This window comes from Mustelus asterias, chromosome 5, assembly GCF_964213995.1.
Source record: "Mustelus asterias chromosome 5, sMusAst1.hap1.1, whole genome shotgun sequence".
NCBI classification, from domain to species: domain Eukaryota; kingdom Metazoa; phylum Chordata; class Chondrichthyes; order Carcharhiniformes; family Triakidae; genus Mustelus; species Mustelus asterias.
Window position 1 is genome coordinate 73,548,440 of NC_135805.1, and position 19,553 is coordinate 73,567,992.

Consider the following 19,553-nt stretch of genomic DNA (forward strand, 5'->3'; position numbering starts at 1 on the left):
CTCAGATACATGTTGCATGTCTGCCTATCTAACCTTATGTTTACTGCTTACAAGCTTGTTAAATTAGTATTTCTTTGCTAACTTCGAATCAAAGGAAGCCTCTTTGATTAGGGCAATATGCTGAACCCACCAGGAGAACCACTTTGGCAAGGGGACTAGGGAATCACTGCACACATCTAGATGTCTGAGTTTAAGTTTGGATTTGTATTCAAGATTGAGCGTTCAGTGCTTCAGTTTTGTAACTGCCTGACCATTCCCTTCATTTTGTTCTAGTTTTTGCATTTGTAGGTGATGAATATTTTGTTTCTTTTCCAGCTTCTTGGGTTTGTCTACGCCTGTTACGTTATCAAAATTGTCGCTGAAGAAGAAGACAGCTGTAAGTACTCAAGATGTCAAAGATGAAGAAAATCAAAAAATCTAAATTTTACGCATTTATAAATTAGATCAGCATTACTATGCTGTTAATGAATACTCCAGTATATTTCATACTGAGATTAGAGATGAGAGAAAATTTCAAGTTCTCTTTTCCAACACAAATAACACTAGAATGTTAATTAATAGCCTGATCAAATTAAATAGTGCTGCAACTGTTGAGCTGTAGTATTTAAATTGTCATGGCAAATTAGCCTTTACTATACTTTGAAATGTTCACTGCATAAGCCTGTTGGAATACTTGTCTGTAGTCAATCGCATATTGATATTAAATAAAATTTCTAACAATCTAAATTTAAATCTATAGATTTCTAATGAAAATGCATAAATATTGCATTTTCTTTAATAATGCAGTGGTATACTGGTCTGAAGCATTTTGTGTTGAAGTTCAGCATGACACTCTGTTAAAGATCACCATAGCAAATTTATCACTTCACCAAATTTATCACATTTTCTCTGACATTAAAAAACAATCATTTTATTCAATTTATGTGAACAATGCAGTCTGACAATTGTTTTTTGGGATCAGGGTAGTTTTCCATTTATTTGGTGGAGTAATAAAAAGAGTGATGTGCAAATAAAATGTGCAACTCACCAACAATAACTTGTATTTAAAAGAATAAACTATCCCACAATGTTTTCATAGCAGCATCATTAAACAGAACATGACACCGTGCAACATAAGGAGGTGTTAGGTCAGATGACCAAAAGCTTGTTTTTTTTTAAATTCGTCCATGGGACATGGGCGTCGCTGGCTGGCCAGCATTTATTGCCCATCTCTTGTTGCCCTTGGAAGACAGTTGAGAGTCAGCCACATTGCTGTGGCTCTGGAGTCACATGTAGGCCAGACCAGGTAAGGATGGCAGATTTCCTTCCCGAAAGGACATTAGTGAACCAGATGGGTTTTTCCAACGATTGACAGTGGTTTCATGGTCATTAGCAGATTCTTAATTCCAGATTTTTTTTTTAAATTGACTTCAAACTTCATCATCTGCCTTGGTGGGATTCGAACCCAGAATCCCAGAACATTAGCTGAGTTTCTGGATTCATTGTCATGTGATAATACCACTCGGCCATAGCCTTCCCAAAAAGGTGCATTTTAAAGAAGGAAAGTGAGATGGAGCGGTTTCAGTAGGGTATTCCAGCACATAGAGCATGACAACTGAAGGCATGCCCACCTGAGGTGGTGACTAAATTCAAACATAATCATGAGGCCAGACAATTTGGTGGGTTGTGGGGTTGGAGAAGATAACAATAGGAAGGGGCTATAACTTGGAAGGATTTGAAAATAAGGGTGAGAATTTTAAAATCAGGATGCTACTTGAGAGGGGTCAATGTCAGCAAACAGGGATGACGGGTGATCTGGTTTTATGAGTCATGACATGCACAGCAGAATTTTAGATGACCCCCAAGTCGAATGTGGGAGACCAGCCAGAAGTGTAGTGGAATAGTCAAGTAGAGGAAGCCAAGACATGAATGTGAACTTCAACAGCAGATGAGCAAAGTTGAGCAATGTTAAAAGGTGGAAATAGGCGGTCTTCAAGATGGCGTGGATATAAGGTTGGAAGCTCATCTTGGGATGAAATGTGATATCAACGTTGCAAACATGCTGGGTTAGTCTCAGATTGTTGCCAGGGAGAGGAATGGAGTCAGTAGTTAAGGTATTGGTTTTGAGCGGAAACCTAAAATAGTGGCTTATTCTTCCCTCGATATACAATCAGCAGTCTGATAATTTGGCAACAGTGGTGAGTGGAGATGGGTATCAGCAGGGTGCATGTGAAAACTAATGCTGTGCTTTCAGATGATGGCGCTGATGGGCAGCATTGAGGTGAGAAGTAGTGGAGGGGAGGATTTGATTTGATTTATTGCAGATGACACCAAGATTGGTGGCAAAGTGGACAGTGAAGAAAGTTATCTCCAATTGCAATGGGATCTTGATCAATTGGGCCAGTGGGCTGACGAATGGCAGATGGAGTTTAATTTAGACAAATGCGAGGTGATGCATTTTGGTAGATTGAACCAGGGCAGGACTTACTCAGTTAATGGTAGGGCGTTGGGGAGAGTTACAGATCAAAGAGATCTAGGGGTACATGTTCATAGCTCCTTGAAAGTGGAGTCACAGGTGGACAGAGTGGTGAAGAAGGCATTCGGCATGCTTGGTTTCATCGGTCAGAACATTGAATACAGGAGTTGGGATGTCTTGTTGAAGTTGTACAAGACATTGCTAAGGCCACACTTGGAATACTGTGTGCAATTCTGGTCACCCTATTATAGAAAGGATATTATTAAACTAGAAAGAGTGCAGAAAAGATTTACTAGGATGCTACCGGGACTTGATGGATTGAGTTATAAGGAGAGGCTGAATAGACTGGGACTTTTTTCTCTGGAGCGTAGGAGGCTGAGGGGTGACCTTATAGAGGTCTATAAAATAATGAGGGGCATAGACAAGGTAGATAGTCAATATCTTTTCCCAAAGGTAGGGGAGTCTAAAACTAGAGGGCATAGGTTTAAGGTGAGAGGGGAGAGATACAAAAGTGTCCAGAGGGGCAATCTTTTCACACAGAGGGTGGTGAGTGTCTGGAACAAGCTGCCAGAGGTAGAAGTAGAGGCGGGTACCATTTTATCTTTTAAAAAGCATTTAGATAGTTACATGGGTACGATGGGTATAGAGGGATATGGGCCAAATGTGGGCAATTGGGATTAGCTTAGGGGTTTTTTTTAAAAAAGGGCGGCATGGACAAGTTGGGCCGAAGGGCCTGTTTCCATACTGTAAACCTCTATGACTCTATTATTGTCACATGTATTAATAGACAGTGAAAAGTATTGTTTCTTGCATGGTATACAGACAAAGCATACCATTCATAGAGAAGGAAAGGAGAGATGCAGAATGTAGTGTTATAGTTATACCTAGGGTATAGAGAAAGATAAACTTAATGCAAGGTAGATCTATTCAAAAGTCTGATGGCAGCAGGGAAGAAGCTGTTCTTGTGTCAGTTGTTACGTGACCTGACTTTTGAATCTTTTTCCCAACGGAGGGAGGGAGAAAGAGGAGGAGGGAGAGAGGCAAAAATGGACCCTTGGAGGACTCCAGAGGTAATGGTGCAGGAATCACCCCTCACTCTGTCCCCATCCTTATCAATGGACTTGCTTGCCTGGCCTCTGTTTCCTCAGAAAAAAACAAGTCTTCAAGGATGCCTTGGCATTGAGTTACCCTCTGCTGCATTCTGCAGCTTGAGCAGTGTTAACCATCAGTGGTGGGGCTGTCAAGGCTGTTGAGCTGCTAGCCCGCTGATTGGCCCAGCATCTTTGGGAGGGGCATTGCCAACCTCAATTAAATGGCAGCCCTAGCGGTGGCCTAATAATTGGCTGTTGTTGGTAAAATGCCACCCCAGGATCCCGCTGCCTGCCAGAGTGGGGTTGACTTCTACTTTCAACCCCAATGGCAGGACTTGATCCTCAATGGGCAACACGGTGGCACAGTGATTAGCACTGCTATCTCACAGTGTCAGGGACTTGGGTTCAATTCTGGCCTCAGGTAACTGTGCGGAGTTTGCATGTTATCCCCGTGCATGCGTGGATTTTCTCCGGGTGCTCCAGTTTCCTCCCACAGTCCAAAGATGTGCGAGTTAGGTGGATTTGGCCATGCTAAAATTGCCTCTTAGTGTCAGGGGGACTATGGAGATGGGACCTGGGTGGGATTGTTGTTGTGCAGACTCGATGGGCCGAATGGCCTCCTTCTGCATTGTAGGGATTCTATTCTATTCTATGATTCAATGGTCAAATCCAGTCCTCTATTTCTCTTTTGGGGATATTGGACCTGCTGGAAATTCCACTGCCTCACTGATGATCTACCAGTAAATGTCAGAAAACTCATGAGCAACTGATCTGTGATAAAATAATGAAGCCCACCCAACAAATAGATTGGAGCCACTCAGGATTTCCCATGGACAAGTGGCAAGGTTTCCCCGCCTATCCGACACAAATCTGGTTTCCAAATAACATCAGACACCCACAAGCATCACTAGGAGATCAACCAGAAAATGAAACTGACATTTAACTTTACTAGAAATATATTCTTCACCTTTTTTTTAATTCTCGGGAAAGGGCACTGTGAAATCCCAGCCCTATTCTCATTTAATACAAACTGAGTCTCTTAGTTCATATTCTACCCTGACTCTCTCAGTGCACACCTCACTCTGCCCCCAATCACCAAGTGCAATGTAGAACACTGGTCTAAATGATGTGCATAAAATGCTCTTAGTTGAGTGAAAACTCCGTGTAGGAGTTCGGAACGTGTTTAGGCCAAAGACTTTTACTGAGGTGAAACACAATGGAGGTCATTCACCTGTCATTTACTTCAGCAGAAGCGCCTCAGAAACTCAAAACATGGTACAGTCATTTGTTTAATGGCATTTTCCTGAGTTTTTGCTGTTATTCCCTCAAAATTAAAGGAGTCAATTGGGAAATTTAGGGCGGGATTTTATGGCCTCGCTCATCCCAAAACCGTAAAATACCCACCCGAGGTCAATGGACCTTTCCATTGTCCACCCCTCACCCGCTCCAATTCCCGTGGTGGGCGGGATGGTGAAATTTCAGCCTCAGGCTACCCATATCTTTAATTTTTGAGGCCTATCCAACTTGAATTAGATTTGTCCAGTGATTTTTGGATCGGTATCCAGTATCATGCAAAAGTACTACTGTACTGTACATCATCAATGGTATTACATGATTAATTACTATTAACTTTCATAAATGACCTGGATGAGGAAGTGGAGGGATGGGTTGGTAAGGGTTTGCCGACGACACGAAGGTTGGTGGGGTTGTGGATAGTCTGGAGGGATGTCAGAAGTTACAGAGGGACATAGATAGGATGCAAGACTGGGCGGAGAAGTGGCAGATGGACTTCAACCCAGATAAATGCGTAGTGGTCCATTTTGGCAGGTCAAATGGGATGAAGGAGTACAATATAAAGGGAAAGACTCTTAGTACGGTAGAGGATCAGAAGGACCTTGGGGTCCGGGTCCGTAGGACTCTAAAATCGGCCCCGCAGGTGGAGGAGGTGGTTAAGAAGGCGTATGGTGTGCTGGCCTTTATCAATCGAGGGATTGAGTTTAGGAGTCCGGGGATAATGATGCAGCTATATAAGACCCTCGTCAGACCCCACTTGGAGTACTGTGCTCAGTTCTGATTGCCTCATTACAGGAAGGATGTGGAAAAGATTGAAAGGGTGCAGAGGAGATTTACAAGGATGTTGCCTGGATTGAGTGGCATGCCTATGAGGATAGGCTGAGGGAGCTCGGTCTTTTCTCCTTGGAGAGACGTAGGATGAGAGGAGACCTAATAGAGGTATATAAGATGTTGAGAGGCATAGATCGGGTGGACTCTCAGAGGCTTTTTCCCACGGTGGAAATGTCTGCTACGAGAGGACACAGGTTTAAGGTGCTGGGGGGTAGGTACAGGGGAAATGTTAGGGGGAAGTTTTTCACACAGAGGGTGGTGGGCGAGTGGAATCGGCTGCCGTCAGTGGTGGTGGAGGCAAACTCAATAGGGTCTTTTAAGAGACTCCTGGATGAGTACATGGGACTTAATAGGATGGAGGGTTATAGGTAGGCCTAAAAGGTAGGGATATGTTCGGCACAACTTGTGGGGCCGAAGGGCCTGTTTTTTGCTGTAGTTTTCTATGTTTCTATGTAACTGGAAGATAAATATCTGTCAATGTAAGATTTCACTAAACCAGTTCCCAAGAACATGAAGTCGGATGTTCCTATCAGAATATAAAATACAATCGAAATCAGTATCAATTATCAGAAGAAAATTAGTTTTGGTTAAAAGAGGAATTAAGACTGAACTTTGAGATTTGGATGTGGATAAAAAGCTGGGTTGATTATAAACTTGGCAGTGATAGATTTACATCTGCTTTGTTTGTACAATTAATTGCCAATGTTTTAAACTGAGAGTCTCGGTTCATACATAGAACAAGGTTGACATGGGAGGAAGATTGGTTATGGATTGCTGCTTTCATAAATAATGAAAGTGCTGCAGAAAGTGTTCTCAGGAGACCAGAATGTAGTCGTACGCAAAAACTAAATGGAGCGGAGGTGTTTTGATGGTTTTGTACATGTTAATTTTATTTCCAGCAGGGCTTGTCATGCTTGGTTTTAGGACAGCTACACATTTAAGAGTTTAACTCTTTCACTGATGGGGATTTTTTTAATGGGAAAAATCATAGTGTGCTTCAGTGTTGCCTTACAGGAGCCTGCCAGCTTCGCAAGACTATTATTTGCAAGATGGAAGGTAGCTTAATGAAAACTAGCATATTTTTTAATTAACTGTAAGATTGCAGAAATTACCTTTTACATTTTATTTAAATTCAATTTCATTTTTGAAAACCAACACAGTTTTTGATCACTTTCAGTCCTAGCTTATCCGCATGAGGATTCCCCTGAAAAGGATCAGATCAGGAATAATTAAGGCTGATTATTGTCCACATACCAATTTAGATCATTCCATTGGTCACCATAATTGCAATTTAAATTATATTAAAATAGAAATAAACCATATTTACATTTGTGCTGTGCAAGCACTCCTGCGATGTATGAAACATTGGTCATTTCTCATAATAATGACAGAAAAATAGATAACACTCCAATAAAATGAAAAATGACATCATGGCTGTTGTAATGATAATTCTGATGATGGTGATGAATCAATCTTTTTATATTGTGTGAGTCACAAGGCAAATATTTTTTTGTGATCTTGCTTTCGATGTATAATATTTTTATGCTTGATGCAATATATTGCAAGTTACTTTGAACATATATTTCCCTTAATTCTGTCCATCGCTGCTCTCTTTTGTTAAACATGGCACCAGTTTACGTTGGAAACACTTATTCTTCCATTTCGGAAAATCTCATCTCTGATGTTCAGGGAAAAAAAATCAATTGAACTTCAGTAAATATTATTTGTCAGCTGAAGCTAAAAAAGAAAAGTTACTTGTGCGCTTTGTTTCAGAAAATATTGTATCACTGTTGTTGAAATGTGGCATATTTAGTCAGAAGATCTGCTACATTATAAAACAGTACCATAAAGAGAAAAATCCTTTGTGGTCCCAGGAAACACAGAAGCAAAAAAGGGTTCTAATCAAGTTAGCAATTAAGCTGGAAATAAATGATTAGAATATAAGAACTAGGTGGAGGAATAGGCCATTTGGCCCCTCAAGCCTGCTCCACCATTCAATAAGATCATGGCTGATCTTTTCATGGACTCAGCTCCGCTTACCCGCCCGCTCACCATAACCTTTAATTCCTTTACTGTTCAAAAATTTATCTGTCCTTGCCTTAAAAACATTCAATGAGGTAGCCTCAACTGCTTCACTGGGCAGGGAATTCCACAGATTCACAACTCTTTGTGTGAAGAAGTTCCTCCTCAACTCAATCCTAAATCTGCTCCCTCGTATTTTGAGGCCATGCCCCCTAGTTCTGTTTCACCTGCCAATGGAAACAACTTCCCTGCTTCCATCTTATCTGAGTCTAAGTCTATCTATGATAGTCATTTTTTGATAAATTTCAAGCACATTCTCAATGATTGGAGTTTTTGATATGTTTTTGCTGATTGGACCCTGTCACATTTCAACAGCAACGAGCATTTCAAAACACATTTAATGCCAAAAAATATTGCAACCATCTTCAGGTAGGATTCTCCAATCTTGAATGTTGCCCTGCTGCAAGTAAGAATGGAGAATTTTGCCTTCCAGCCAAAACTCCATTCACTTCAGCAGCACCGGAGAATCCCAGCCGCGAACAAGGACTGAGATTTTCAACGTTCATATTTGGGGGTAGCAAGAACAGAAGGGGAAATTAGAGGATGTGGTCGAAAGCACAGGAGAAAAGGTATGTTTTAAAGAGGTTTTTGAAAGTTGTGACAGAAAAGCAGTGAAATTTAGAGAGAGAATTCCAAAGTGTGGAGCATAATGACTCAGCCATCAATTGGAACAGCTGCTGTTGGCAATGTGGAGTCAGACAGCAGGTGGTATGGGCAGAAAAGTAAGGCTGGGAAGGACAGTGGGATAGAAATCAGAAAGGCATTCTGCTCCACCAAATTACAACCCAAACGATGTAGGTAGAAGTCAAAGGCAGTGTTTGGATTGGTTCTTCTGGTATCTCAACAGCAAAAACAACTTTCATTTTAAGATTGTAAAATGTTCCAAGGCACTTCATAAAAGTAGGAACATGCATCTGTTAAATAATCAGTTCATCTACTGAAATCTGATGATATTCCTGTTTTACACAACAGTTGATTTCATAGGAGGATTTGACTCATACGGCTACCAGGGCCCACAGAAAACATCTCATCTACAGTTGCAGCCCATGTACATGTAAGTAGATCTTTTAGCTGTACTTCCTTCTTAACTTAAAATTCCACCAAGCTTTTATTTGAAATAATTATACAGTTGGTTTCAAACAGCCGCAATATGCTGCAAAAGAAGTAGATTTCATTCTTCTAAATTCTGAGTGAAGTTCCAGGGTTGTTCTCCGAATCGTCTGTCTTAACCTCAGTGGAGGATCTGAAGAAACCCCAGAGAAATTAATGTTATTCTTATTGACTGATATCATAGAGTATATCTAGTTTTTCATTGTTTGTAACCTCTCCTATAAATAAATATTCAAAAAAAGTGTAATTGTATCCTGCCAATAACCATTCACAGGCAAGTTTATTTATTTATCTATGTACCAGTTACAAGGTGAAGCAAAATCAAACTCCAATTCAGAGTGCACAGTGCCCACCTTTATGTAAACTTTAAGAAGTTAAAAGTCAATAGTTTCTGTTTGTGTTGCATCAACAAAGCGATTAAGCCATTTAAGATAAACAACATTGAAGTAATCACAGTTGTACACCAAAACCAGGACATAGACAAATTACAACACCACCGGGCCTGAGATTACAACACTATAAGGCCTAGATTTTCACTCCTGACAAAATGGGACCTTTCTCTGCTCCGCCAAGCTGACCTGGGAAAAAGAAATCTGGGCTGGTGGGGTGGACCGGATTAGTAATCGGGCTCACCACCCCCAGAGCCATTGTGGAGTCTGCCAGGTGCAGAGAATGTTGGGCGGAAGGCCTGCCTCCATGCACCAGCACTTGATTATTTTAAAGAATTATTTTTAAAATTGATTTAAACAAAAAAATGTCCTCCAGCATCCACCATAACCCCCCCCCCAACCCCCCACACACTGCAAACACTCTCTATGCCGTATCCATGCCAACTTCTGCCACCTCCAGCCCCCCACCCACAGACTGATGGCTCTTCGTATCTCCATGCCACCCTATATCCCTCAATTCGCCACCAGGTGGTTCCTCATGACCCTTAAGCAAAACCATGGCTCTTCATATCATCTGTGCCACCCAATGACAATCTACCCACCCCCAGGCCTAACTATGGACAAGAGGTCCCTCTTGTCCCATACCAACTTAGTGCCAACTCATGCCAACCCATTCATCTCACCTGCCACCCTTTGCCGTCACCCATTTCATACCAACTCACCTAATAGCCACCATAGACTAACCTCATCTGTCCATTGCTGAGGTCATTACTAATCTAATTTGGAGCTGCCAAATAAACTACTGACATAACAGGCCCCTACTCTGATTGTGTTAGGTGGTAAAATCAGTCATGCAGTACAAATGCTGCATTGATAGCTCTTAGGCATATGTCAACATACTGAGTGAAATAGCAGGTACGTTTTTTTACATATTTCTTTTTATTTAAAGCTGAGCAGAGGTAAATCCTTTGACAGCTTGATAGGTCATTGATAGCTTGACCATTCCAATGAGTTTTTGCACTTTTATGCACAACCATTCTAACAATCCCAAAGGGCACCTGACATTTTTTATTATTAAATTACAGGTTGTGAGTGTTATTGTCTAGGCCAGAATTTGTTGCCCATCCCTAGTTGCCTTTAAAAAGGTGGTGTTTAGCTGTTTTCTTGAACCGCTGCAGTCCTTGAGGTGTAGGTACACTGACAGTGCTGTTATGGAGGGAATTCCAGGATTTTGACCCAGCAACAGTGAAGGAATGGCAATATATTTCCAAGTCAGAATTATGAGTGACTTGGAGGGGTACCTCCAGTTGACGATGTTCCCAGGTATCTGCTGTTCTTGTCCTTCTAGATGATAGGGGTCATGGGTTTGGAAGGTGCTGTCGAAAGAAACTTGGTGAGCTCCTTCAGTGCATCTTGTAAATGGTACACACAGTTGCCACTAATGAAGCGAGTTGGTATGCCCTGGATGGTGTCAAGCTTCTTGGGTGTTGTTGGAGCTGCACTCATCGAGGCAATTGGAGAGTACTCCATTACACTCTTGACTTGTGCTTTGAAGAAGGTGGACAAGCTTTGGGAGGTCAGGAGGTTAATTTCTCACCACAAGATTCCAAGACTTTGGCCTACTCTGATAGCCAAGATATTTATATGGCTAGTCCAGTTCAGTTTCTGGTCAATGGTTATCCCCAGAATGATGATAGTGGTAGATATTGGGGGATTCAGCGATGGTAATGCCATTGAATGTCAAGGGGTGATGGTTAGATTCTTTCTTGCTGGAGATGGTCATTGCCTGACACGAGTGTGGCACGAATGTTACTTGCCACTTGTCAGCTCAAGCCTGGATATTGTACAGGTCTTGCCGCATTTGGACGCAAACTGCTTCAGTGTCTGAGGAGTCACAAATAATACTGAACATTGTGCAGTCATCTGTGAACCTTCTCACTTCTGACCTTCCGATGGAAGGAAGGTCAATGATGAAGCATCTGAAAATGGTTGGGCCGAGGACAAGGAACTCCTACAATGATATTCTGGAGCTCAGATAACTGACTTCCATCCTTGAGCTGGTTATTGCTGAATAAGCGCTGCTTGTTAGCACTGTTGATTACCTTTTCCATTCTTTTCTCATGATTGAGAGTAGACTGATGGGCCAGTATTGGTTGGATTTGTCCTGTTTCTTATTTACAGGACGTACCTGGGCAATTTTCCACATTACTGGATGCCAGTGTTTTAACTGCAGGAACAGCTTGGCTGGGACGCAGCAAATTCTGACCACAAGTCTTCAGGACTATTTCTGGAATATTGTCAGGGCCCATAACCTTTGCAGTATACAGTGCCTTCAGTCGTTTCTTGATATTGCATGGAATTAATTGAATTGGCTGGAGACTGACATCTGTGATGCTGGGGACCTCCGGAGGAGGCTAAAATAAATCATCCACTCAGCACTTCTGATTGAAGATTGTTGTGAATGCTTCAGCCTTATCTTTTGGACAGGTGTGCTCTGCTCTTCCATTATTGAGAGTGGGGATATTTGCACCTTACCTCTCCCAAAGAATACCTGACCTCGACAAAAGAGCACCTGTCCCTGTCCAAAGGTTTCCTGAGACCATATCCAAAGGGGTGCATTATTTTTACAAAGGTACCCTAGCTATCCAAACAAATGCACAATGTTGAGACCTGCTTCTACTAGACTTAATCTGCATACATCAGGTTTCAGGCACCTACCTCAACAACATCATGCATATTGATTTACACACAAATACAACGGGCGAAATCTTACCAAAAAAAGGCAGAGCATTGCTTCTGGCAAGAACACGGTCGTGTTTCTCTCTTACAACACTCTGCCAGACAAAATCAAGGGGGTATGTTTCACACTATCATACAGGGCAGTGGGGCCTCAACTTGCTGGCAAAACCCGGCAACACAGAGATTGGGGTGCCACTTTTAAAAAGCGCCCTGATCATAACCTGAAGAAAGCTCCCCAGCCCACCATAGGGTTCGCAGGGACTCCCCTCCCCACCAATGACTGGAGTCAGTCTCTACCTGGATCATCAGCCCCTTCTACACACCCCCACCCCACGGCCATTGGCCCCTACAGCCTCCCCCCCTCTCCCCCCCCCCCCCCAACCCCCCAATGACCCACATTGTCTGAGCCAGCACCCATCTCCACCTCCTCTCTCTCCCCAACTGCCATCACCAGCATTCCCAGCTCCTCCATCTGCTCCCGGCCACCACTACATCAAAATGAACACCCACCACCTCCCATGAGGCTCCTTCCACTGTGGCCTGCCCCTTGGCACAGATTAGCATGGGCATGATGCCAACTTGGTAGTGTCAACCTGTGCCGGGGGCACTGCCTGGCCATGTCCCTCTCCCTTGGGGGCTATACTTACTTTATGCCCCTAGAGAGACCCTCATGACAGTGTCACATCTGGGTGAACCTGTTGTAAACCACACTGACATATGTCAATATACGTCAGGGGTGTCAATATCTGGTGAAGAGGTGGGTTAATACAATTTAAATATAATGTATGTAAAGCAAGTTCATGCCCAGCAATAAGGCGGAGGTGATCTCTTGCTGGTGAGAACTGTGACTTGTGAACCTTGAGGCCCCATCGGCAGTCGCATGCACGGCAGACAGGGGTTCAAGTTCACTCGCAATGATTTAATGAGCCTGCGCCACAATTCAGGCATTAGGTGGTTGATAAATGGCAATTCAGTTTTGAGGAATGGAGGATGGTATTGACATTTCAAAGATAAGAGAATTTTTCCCCTTCTATTAATAAAACAAGATAGTATGAATCCTGCAAGATATATGTTAACAATTTATTATTGATTTTCCTGCAAACAGAGCACACACCTTTAGATCTTGCACAATTATGCATTCGGTGCTGGACAGTTTTGAAGTGTGGGGATTAGTTGCAATCTTTTAACCTAATAAAAGCATAGCTTGATATAATAGTTCTTCTGAAAATATAAAACAAAACACTGATAGTCTGTCAACTAATATTGAGTACAAGCCCACAGATGAAGGTAGATGAAGGGAGAAACATTCTGGCAAATTAATGAATTGGATAAAAAACATTGGATCAAAATCATAGACAATTCAACAATATGATATTGATTAGACAGAAGTGGTAGGTATTAGTGTAAGAGAATGGATTTCCTACAATGTGAATGATTTCTGATTGGGCTATATATTGGGTTATGATATGTAACCCAACAACGAAATATGTGCTATTGGGCCTAATTGGGCCTAATGGTGACTGAACCAGAACAAGTAAGAGGTAAAAGTAGAGGAACTTCCGAGGCAATAATGAAAATGTGTTTTATGATGATAGAGAAGGACATAAGCATGATGTATATACCAGCAGAATAGATCAGAGAAAAGCAGATTTAATTTAAGAAAATAGAATGCAAGAAAATAAAATAGACAAACAATATAAAACGACAATGGAAACATTTAAAAATAATATTTAATAGAAATGACCATCTTTGGTCTGTATTTGCTTTTTTAAAAAAGAAAGAGTAAAACAAACAACATCCCTCATCCTTCCAACCAGTCCCTCTGCCCCATCCATGCCAACCTCTGCACAACATGCCACCCACCCACCCCATGATCCCTCACTATGCTTCCAAATCCCCATGGTGCATTATAGCCCTGATGCCAATCTAGTGCCAACACATGCCCCCACTTATGACCTTTTGCCCTTATCCCCTCCATGCCAACTCATCCAGTTGCCTTTGATAGCTCCTTGACTGTTCCTTGACAGCTAGACATTTCAATTAGCTTAATCATAAAAAAAAGTCATGTTCACACTCAACAATCCCAAAGAGTGCCTTACTTTCATGTCCTGGAACCAGATCCAAAGAGGTACAGTACCTGTCTAAACACGTACTCTGGCTATTCAAACAAATCCACCAAGTTTAGGCCTCCACTTAACTTTTTTAATCTGCATACTTCAGGTTTCAAACTCCTGGTCTACCAAAATCCCACTTCAGTGGAGGCAGCTGATGATTTAAATTGCCAGCTGCCTCCATAAACGATGTAAGTAGTCTCACAACACCAGGTTAAAGTCCAACAGGTTTATTTGGTAGCTCAAGCTTTCGGAGCACTGCCTCTTCCTCAGACTCACCTGATGAAAGGGCAGCGCTCCGAAAACTTATACTACCAAATAAACCTGTTGGACTTTAATCTGGTGTTGTGAGACTACTTACTGTGCCTATCCCAGTCCAACACTGGCAACGCCACATCATGGCTCCATAAACCATGCATGCAGGAACCTTAGCCTGACTGCACTCCCATGAGAATGGAACATGCAATATTTGGGGCTTAAATTTACAGCTATTTCTCTCCATGGCGAAAATTTGGACCAAAGTAGACATAAAAGGAACATGTTCGGGTTGACAGTCTGTAACTTAGCAGGGTATTGCAGGGATCAGTACTTGGGTTTCAGCAATTCACAACCTATATGAATGAATTACTTGAGGGATTTCAGTGTAAAATATCCAAGTTTTCAGAAGATACAAGGTTAGGTAAGAAAACATCAACAGTGAGAAGGACACAAAGTAGCTGCATGGGGATATAGACCTGAATTTTTAGGATGGCAGGGGCTTGCCTCCACCATCCAGAGTCAGTCGAGAACATTCCTGCCAACTCCAACAGCCCCACCACCATTAAGAGGGAGGTGGTGTTGCAGTAGGGGAGATCCATGGAGGTGCTCTCCCAGTAGCAAACCGGACGCCATTCATGTCCCAATGCTGGGTCATGGAGAAGAAAGGCTGTACTCCACAATCATAATTGACTCTTTGGAGGGATTTTCCCTCCATTCTGCTGGCCCTAACTGCTTCAGACCTCTTCATGTTTAGAATTTTAATCAAAATTCTGAGGGTGCTTCCATGTTGAGGTGCCCTCTCACTCACCTACCTTGCTTGGTGGGGTTTCCAGCCTGACGTTGCTGAGGGCCCTTTGCTTATTCCTGCAGTCTCAAGAACCACCCAAAGTCCTGAATTGGAAGGTGAAAACTAAAGTAACAGCTTAGGAGGCCACCTTCTGGAAGTTTGCAATGGAGAGCACTCTGCAGACCCACAATTTAGGATAAGGGGTTGGACACGTCAGACTGAAGTGACAAAAAATGTCTTCATTCAAAGGTGAGATGCATCTTTGGAATTCTCTATCCTAGAGAATTGTGATACTCAGTTGTTGAGTATATTAAAGACAGAGATTGGTAGATGTTTAGGCACTAAGCAAATTAAGGAAAATGGAGATAGCGCAGAAAGGTGAGTTAACATAGAAGATTAGCCATGATCTTATTGAATGGTAGAGCAGGCTAGAAGGTTTAAATGTCCAACTCCAACTCCTATTTCTTATGTTGTGTTTATATAGTGCCTTTAACATAATAAAATGTCACTGTTGGTATGGTGTTGATTACAGAAAATAAGTGCTAAGGAAGTCTTCTGTATGTCAACTGCAAGTACTTGTACACAGTAAAGAGGACAGGTAAGGAGCTATCTCTATGTCTTAACGCATTTCCTGTTTTGACAAAATAAGTTGTGCAAAGTCTTGAGAATAGTTGCTAGATTAGGGACAAATCTTCCATAATAGCTCAATAAGCCCAAAAACTGTGGTTTATTTACAGTTTGAGGTGCAGGTGCTTTTGAAGGTGATTTGTGTAGTCCCTTTGTACCTATGATGTGGCCCAGCGATTCAATAGATTTGAAGAATTCACATTTATCCTTCCATAATTTTCTAGTCTCTGGAGTGTAGCATCTAAATTTTGAAGGTGCTCTTTTTCATTATTTCCAGTAACTAAGATATCATGTAAGTAGCACTGGACTCCTTCTCGTCTGCTTAGAATTAAATCTATGGTACATTTGGAACAATGCAGATGTGGACTTAATGCCAAATGGAAACCCTTTTTAATCGAACAGCCCCTTTTGTATCTTGATTGTCAAATATTGTTGTGAATCTAAGCTTGACTAGGTCAACTTTATTGAAATGCTGGCCTAGAAGCCAACCCAGCAAATAACTGCTCTGCACACAGTACTGGATTTATAATGACTTTAAAATCACCACATATGCATAATGAACCATCTTTCTTCATCACGGGTACTATTGGTGTGGCACAATCACTTACGTTCGCAGGTTCTAGGCCCTTGTGTTGACCAGCCTCTCTAATTCTGTCTCAACCTTAGGCCTGATGGGATACAGCATTGACCTAGTCTTTAAGCATCTTGCTTGGCTTTTGTCCTTAATCTTTAGCTTTTTATCGTGCTTCCCAGCTCTCCATTAAAGACAATGGCATGTTTCTTTAAAATCTTCAGTTGACCTGCTTTGGACTCCAATATGAGATTTACCTCTGCCTAGTTTAGCTTGATTCTCTCCAGCCAGGTTCTCCCAGTTAGGCTGGATAGTTACCTTGAAAAACATAAGGGAAAAAGTCTGCGGTCTGTCCATTCAGCTGCAGATTTACATTGAAATGGCTCCTCAACGGAACCACTTCACAGTATAGGTTTTTTGTATTATCTTTGAGGGTTTTAATATGTCAAAGTTTCTCTTGGTAAATAGGTTCTGGTACCAATGAACCTGCTACTCTGATGTCCACCTCCGGTTTTCTGCCCAGTAAAGGAGTGACCCTGTATCGGTTTGTTGTACCCCAGTGGCCAGTACGTTCAATGACAGTTCATCATCTGACTGTGACTCTGGTCCTTCTTCGTGCCCTTTTTTATCATGTGAATAATTTTCCCTCTATTCAGTTTTCTATTTGATACTATGATTCTTGCTTTTTATAATTCTTGCTTGGAACTTGTTGTTTCTTTCTCCATTACACACTTTTATTGTGCCACCTTTTACCACAAGTCCTACATTTTGTATTTTTGCAGCAGCAGTCAGTTGCTCTGTGCCCAGTTTTTGCACATCGGTAGCGATTTCAAACCTGTGTCCATGTTCGGATCTCAGCCGATACCTTATGGATTTTATTGCTTGAGCTTAATTGTTGCACTTCCTCAGCTGATAATTCCATTGAGTTCATGATGCCCAGGAAAGTTAGGACTACTATATCCGCCACTGTTTTGTTCTCTTGGACAGAGTATTCAAATCTTCCAGTGTATAAGCGCCACCACTCAGGTTTCTTATCATCCACTCCCACAGCACCAAAAACTCCCACTATTTTTATTATAGGAAGGGCATGCGTACGCACAATGTGCCAGAGGTTTTAGCACTTCCTTTGCCACTTTTTCTTTCAAACAAGGTGACCCTAAGCTCAGCCAGTTTCCTTCAGAGTTTTGCAACACCCCCAGCTCTAAATTATTTTCGCAGGGTTTTTTAAAATTCTAAATGCTCCCTATATTGTTCCAGATCTTTCCAGGCAGAGCGTATGGCAAGCTTCTTTTTGTTGTTTTCTCTAAAATCTTTGTTTAAATTTCCATTCCTTTGATGGCTGCTCACTATTTGGCACACCTCCATCACCAGCTTTGGTGTAGCAATGTTTTGTATCTTCTCCATCCTTTTCGGATGTCTGCAGCATGGGTCAACGATTTTTCTATTTCCTTTTATTTCTCCGAGGAATCTGCCAGTATGATTCCGACCTCCTCATTGCCAGTTTTCTTTGTGGTATTTTTAAAGGATAGGCTTGCAGACCACAAAGGTACAAGCAAACAAGTGTTTTATTAGAAAGGTGTTTACTCGACTGGCGTTAGGAAAGACTGGTCGTTTACCCACACAAGTGGACTATGATGTCATTAACATGTCACGTGATTGGACTCTTAAAGTGACCTTGTTCCAACTAGGAACAAACATAAATACACAACTGTACTCAGCCACACATTAACCCCGTATATACCAGACCCTTCCACTACAGTAACTTGGTGCCTCACAGGAGCATTATAAAGCAGAATTTGACACCAAGCCACATTAGGAGTTGTTAAGGCAGAAGTTAGAGGTAGCTTTTGAGGAATATCTTTAAAAAAAACAGAAATGGAGAGGCAGAGAAGTTTAGGAATTGAATTCCAAAATGTAGAGCCTTGGCACCTGGTGGTGAGGCTGATATAATTCAACTTTGTGCAGGAACTAGGTTGAATATGATATCAAGGTTGCAAACAGTCTGAGGGGGATGGAATCAGTGACAACTGTATGTTTGTGATGGTAGCTGTGACCTTCCCAATGTTTAACTGAAAGAAGCAGTGGTTCATTCAAGATTGAATATCAGAACAATCTGCTATGACTGTGTCAGTGGAAGGATTTAGAAATAATGGAAATAAAGAGCTGAATATTACCAGTGTGTAGGTGGAAGCTGACCTCATGTCTGGAGAGGATATTGGCAGGGGACAGCACATAGATAGCCAAGAGGAGGATAATCCAGGATAAATTCTTGGGACTCCATAGCATCACTGAATGTGATTTGACTATCATCGGATATCGAAGAGCGACACCAAATTATGCATTTCGCTGAACAGAAGAGAAGAGACATTGGAAGAGAATGCTGTTAACCATCTCGAGAAATGCCGATGTAATGAGAGAACTATTTACAATATCAACCAGCCAGTGTGGGGGTGGAGTGGGGTCTGCAATTCAATAGGAATTAATTCAAGTGAGCAGGAAGTGGGGTCACAGATGATGTGAGCTCACAGGTGAGAGTGAGATAGGAGAAAATCTAGAGAATGGCACAACTTCAGAGCAGAATGAGGGGGAGTCTAGTTTGGCGGGCAGGAGGAGTGGGGGCAAGTAGCCGAGACAACTGAACTGATGATTTCAATCTCTTGTGACAAAGAAGTCCATGTTTATTATTCATTCGTGGGATGTGGGTATGACTGGCTAGGCCAGCATTTATTGCCCAGCCTTAATTGTCCCCCGAGCTCCCATACTTGTAGATGAAGATACAGGGGGCAGGAGCGAGGGGTTTTAGACATCAGCGAGCTGTATGCTGTCATATATGCATGCTCTAACAAATAATAATGTTGCAAACGAATGTAGCATCACATGTTCCAGTGGCATTGCCATACGATGGAACATAAGAGCAGCCAACAATATCTCTCAAAGGAGAAACTGCTTTAATTTGGTAACACTTCCGTAATATCGAAATGCATTATCAGAACTTGACAATGTTATCAACAGGCAAAGGGACATCATATGAATTGCTAAAAAGAACACGAATTGCTAAGCGTTAACCATCAGAGTGTCAAAACAGGGTCGACAACTTGAAAAGAATGATGGAAAAAAATTAATTCTAGTGCTGAATGGGGATTGTCAGTGTTCATTGTTACCAAAGAATAGTCCAACATGACTGAAATACAAAATTATAGAAATCTTCA

At 41.9% G+C, this 19,553-nt stretch overlaps 1 protein-coding gene across 1 annotated transcript in view; it reads left to right on the plus strand.

The window, feature by feature from the left end:
• The window catches only part of nkain2 (sodium/potassium transporting ATPase interacting 2), a 452,545-nt gene extending 443,735 nt beyond the window's left edge, over window positions 1-8,810 (plus strand). The window contains exons 5-6 of the mRNA XM_078212808.1: window positions 316-376; window positions 8,725-8,810. Of these exons, the coding sequence (XP_078068934.1) occupies window positions 316-376; window positions 8,725-8,810 (147 nt within the window). The remainder of the gene's footprint in view (window positions 1-315; window positions 377-8,724) is intronic.
• Window positions 8,811-19,553: the final 10,743 nt, after the last annotated feature.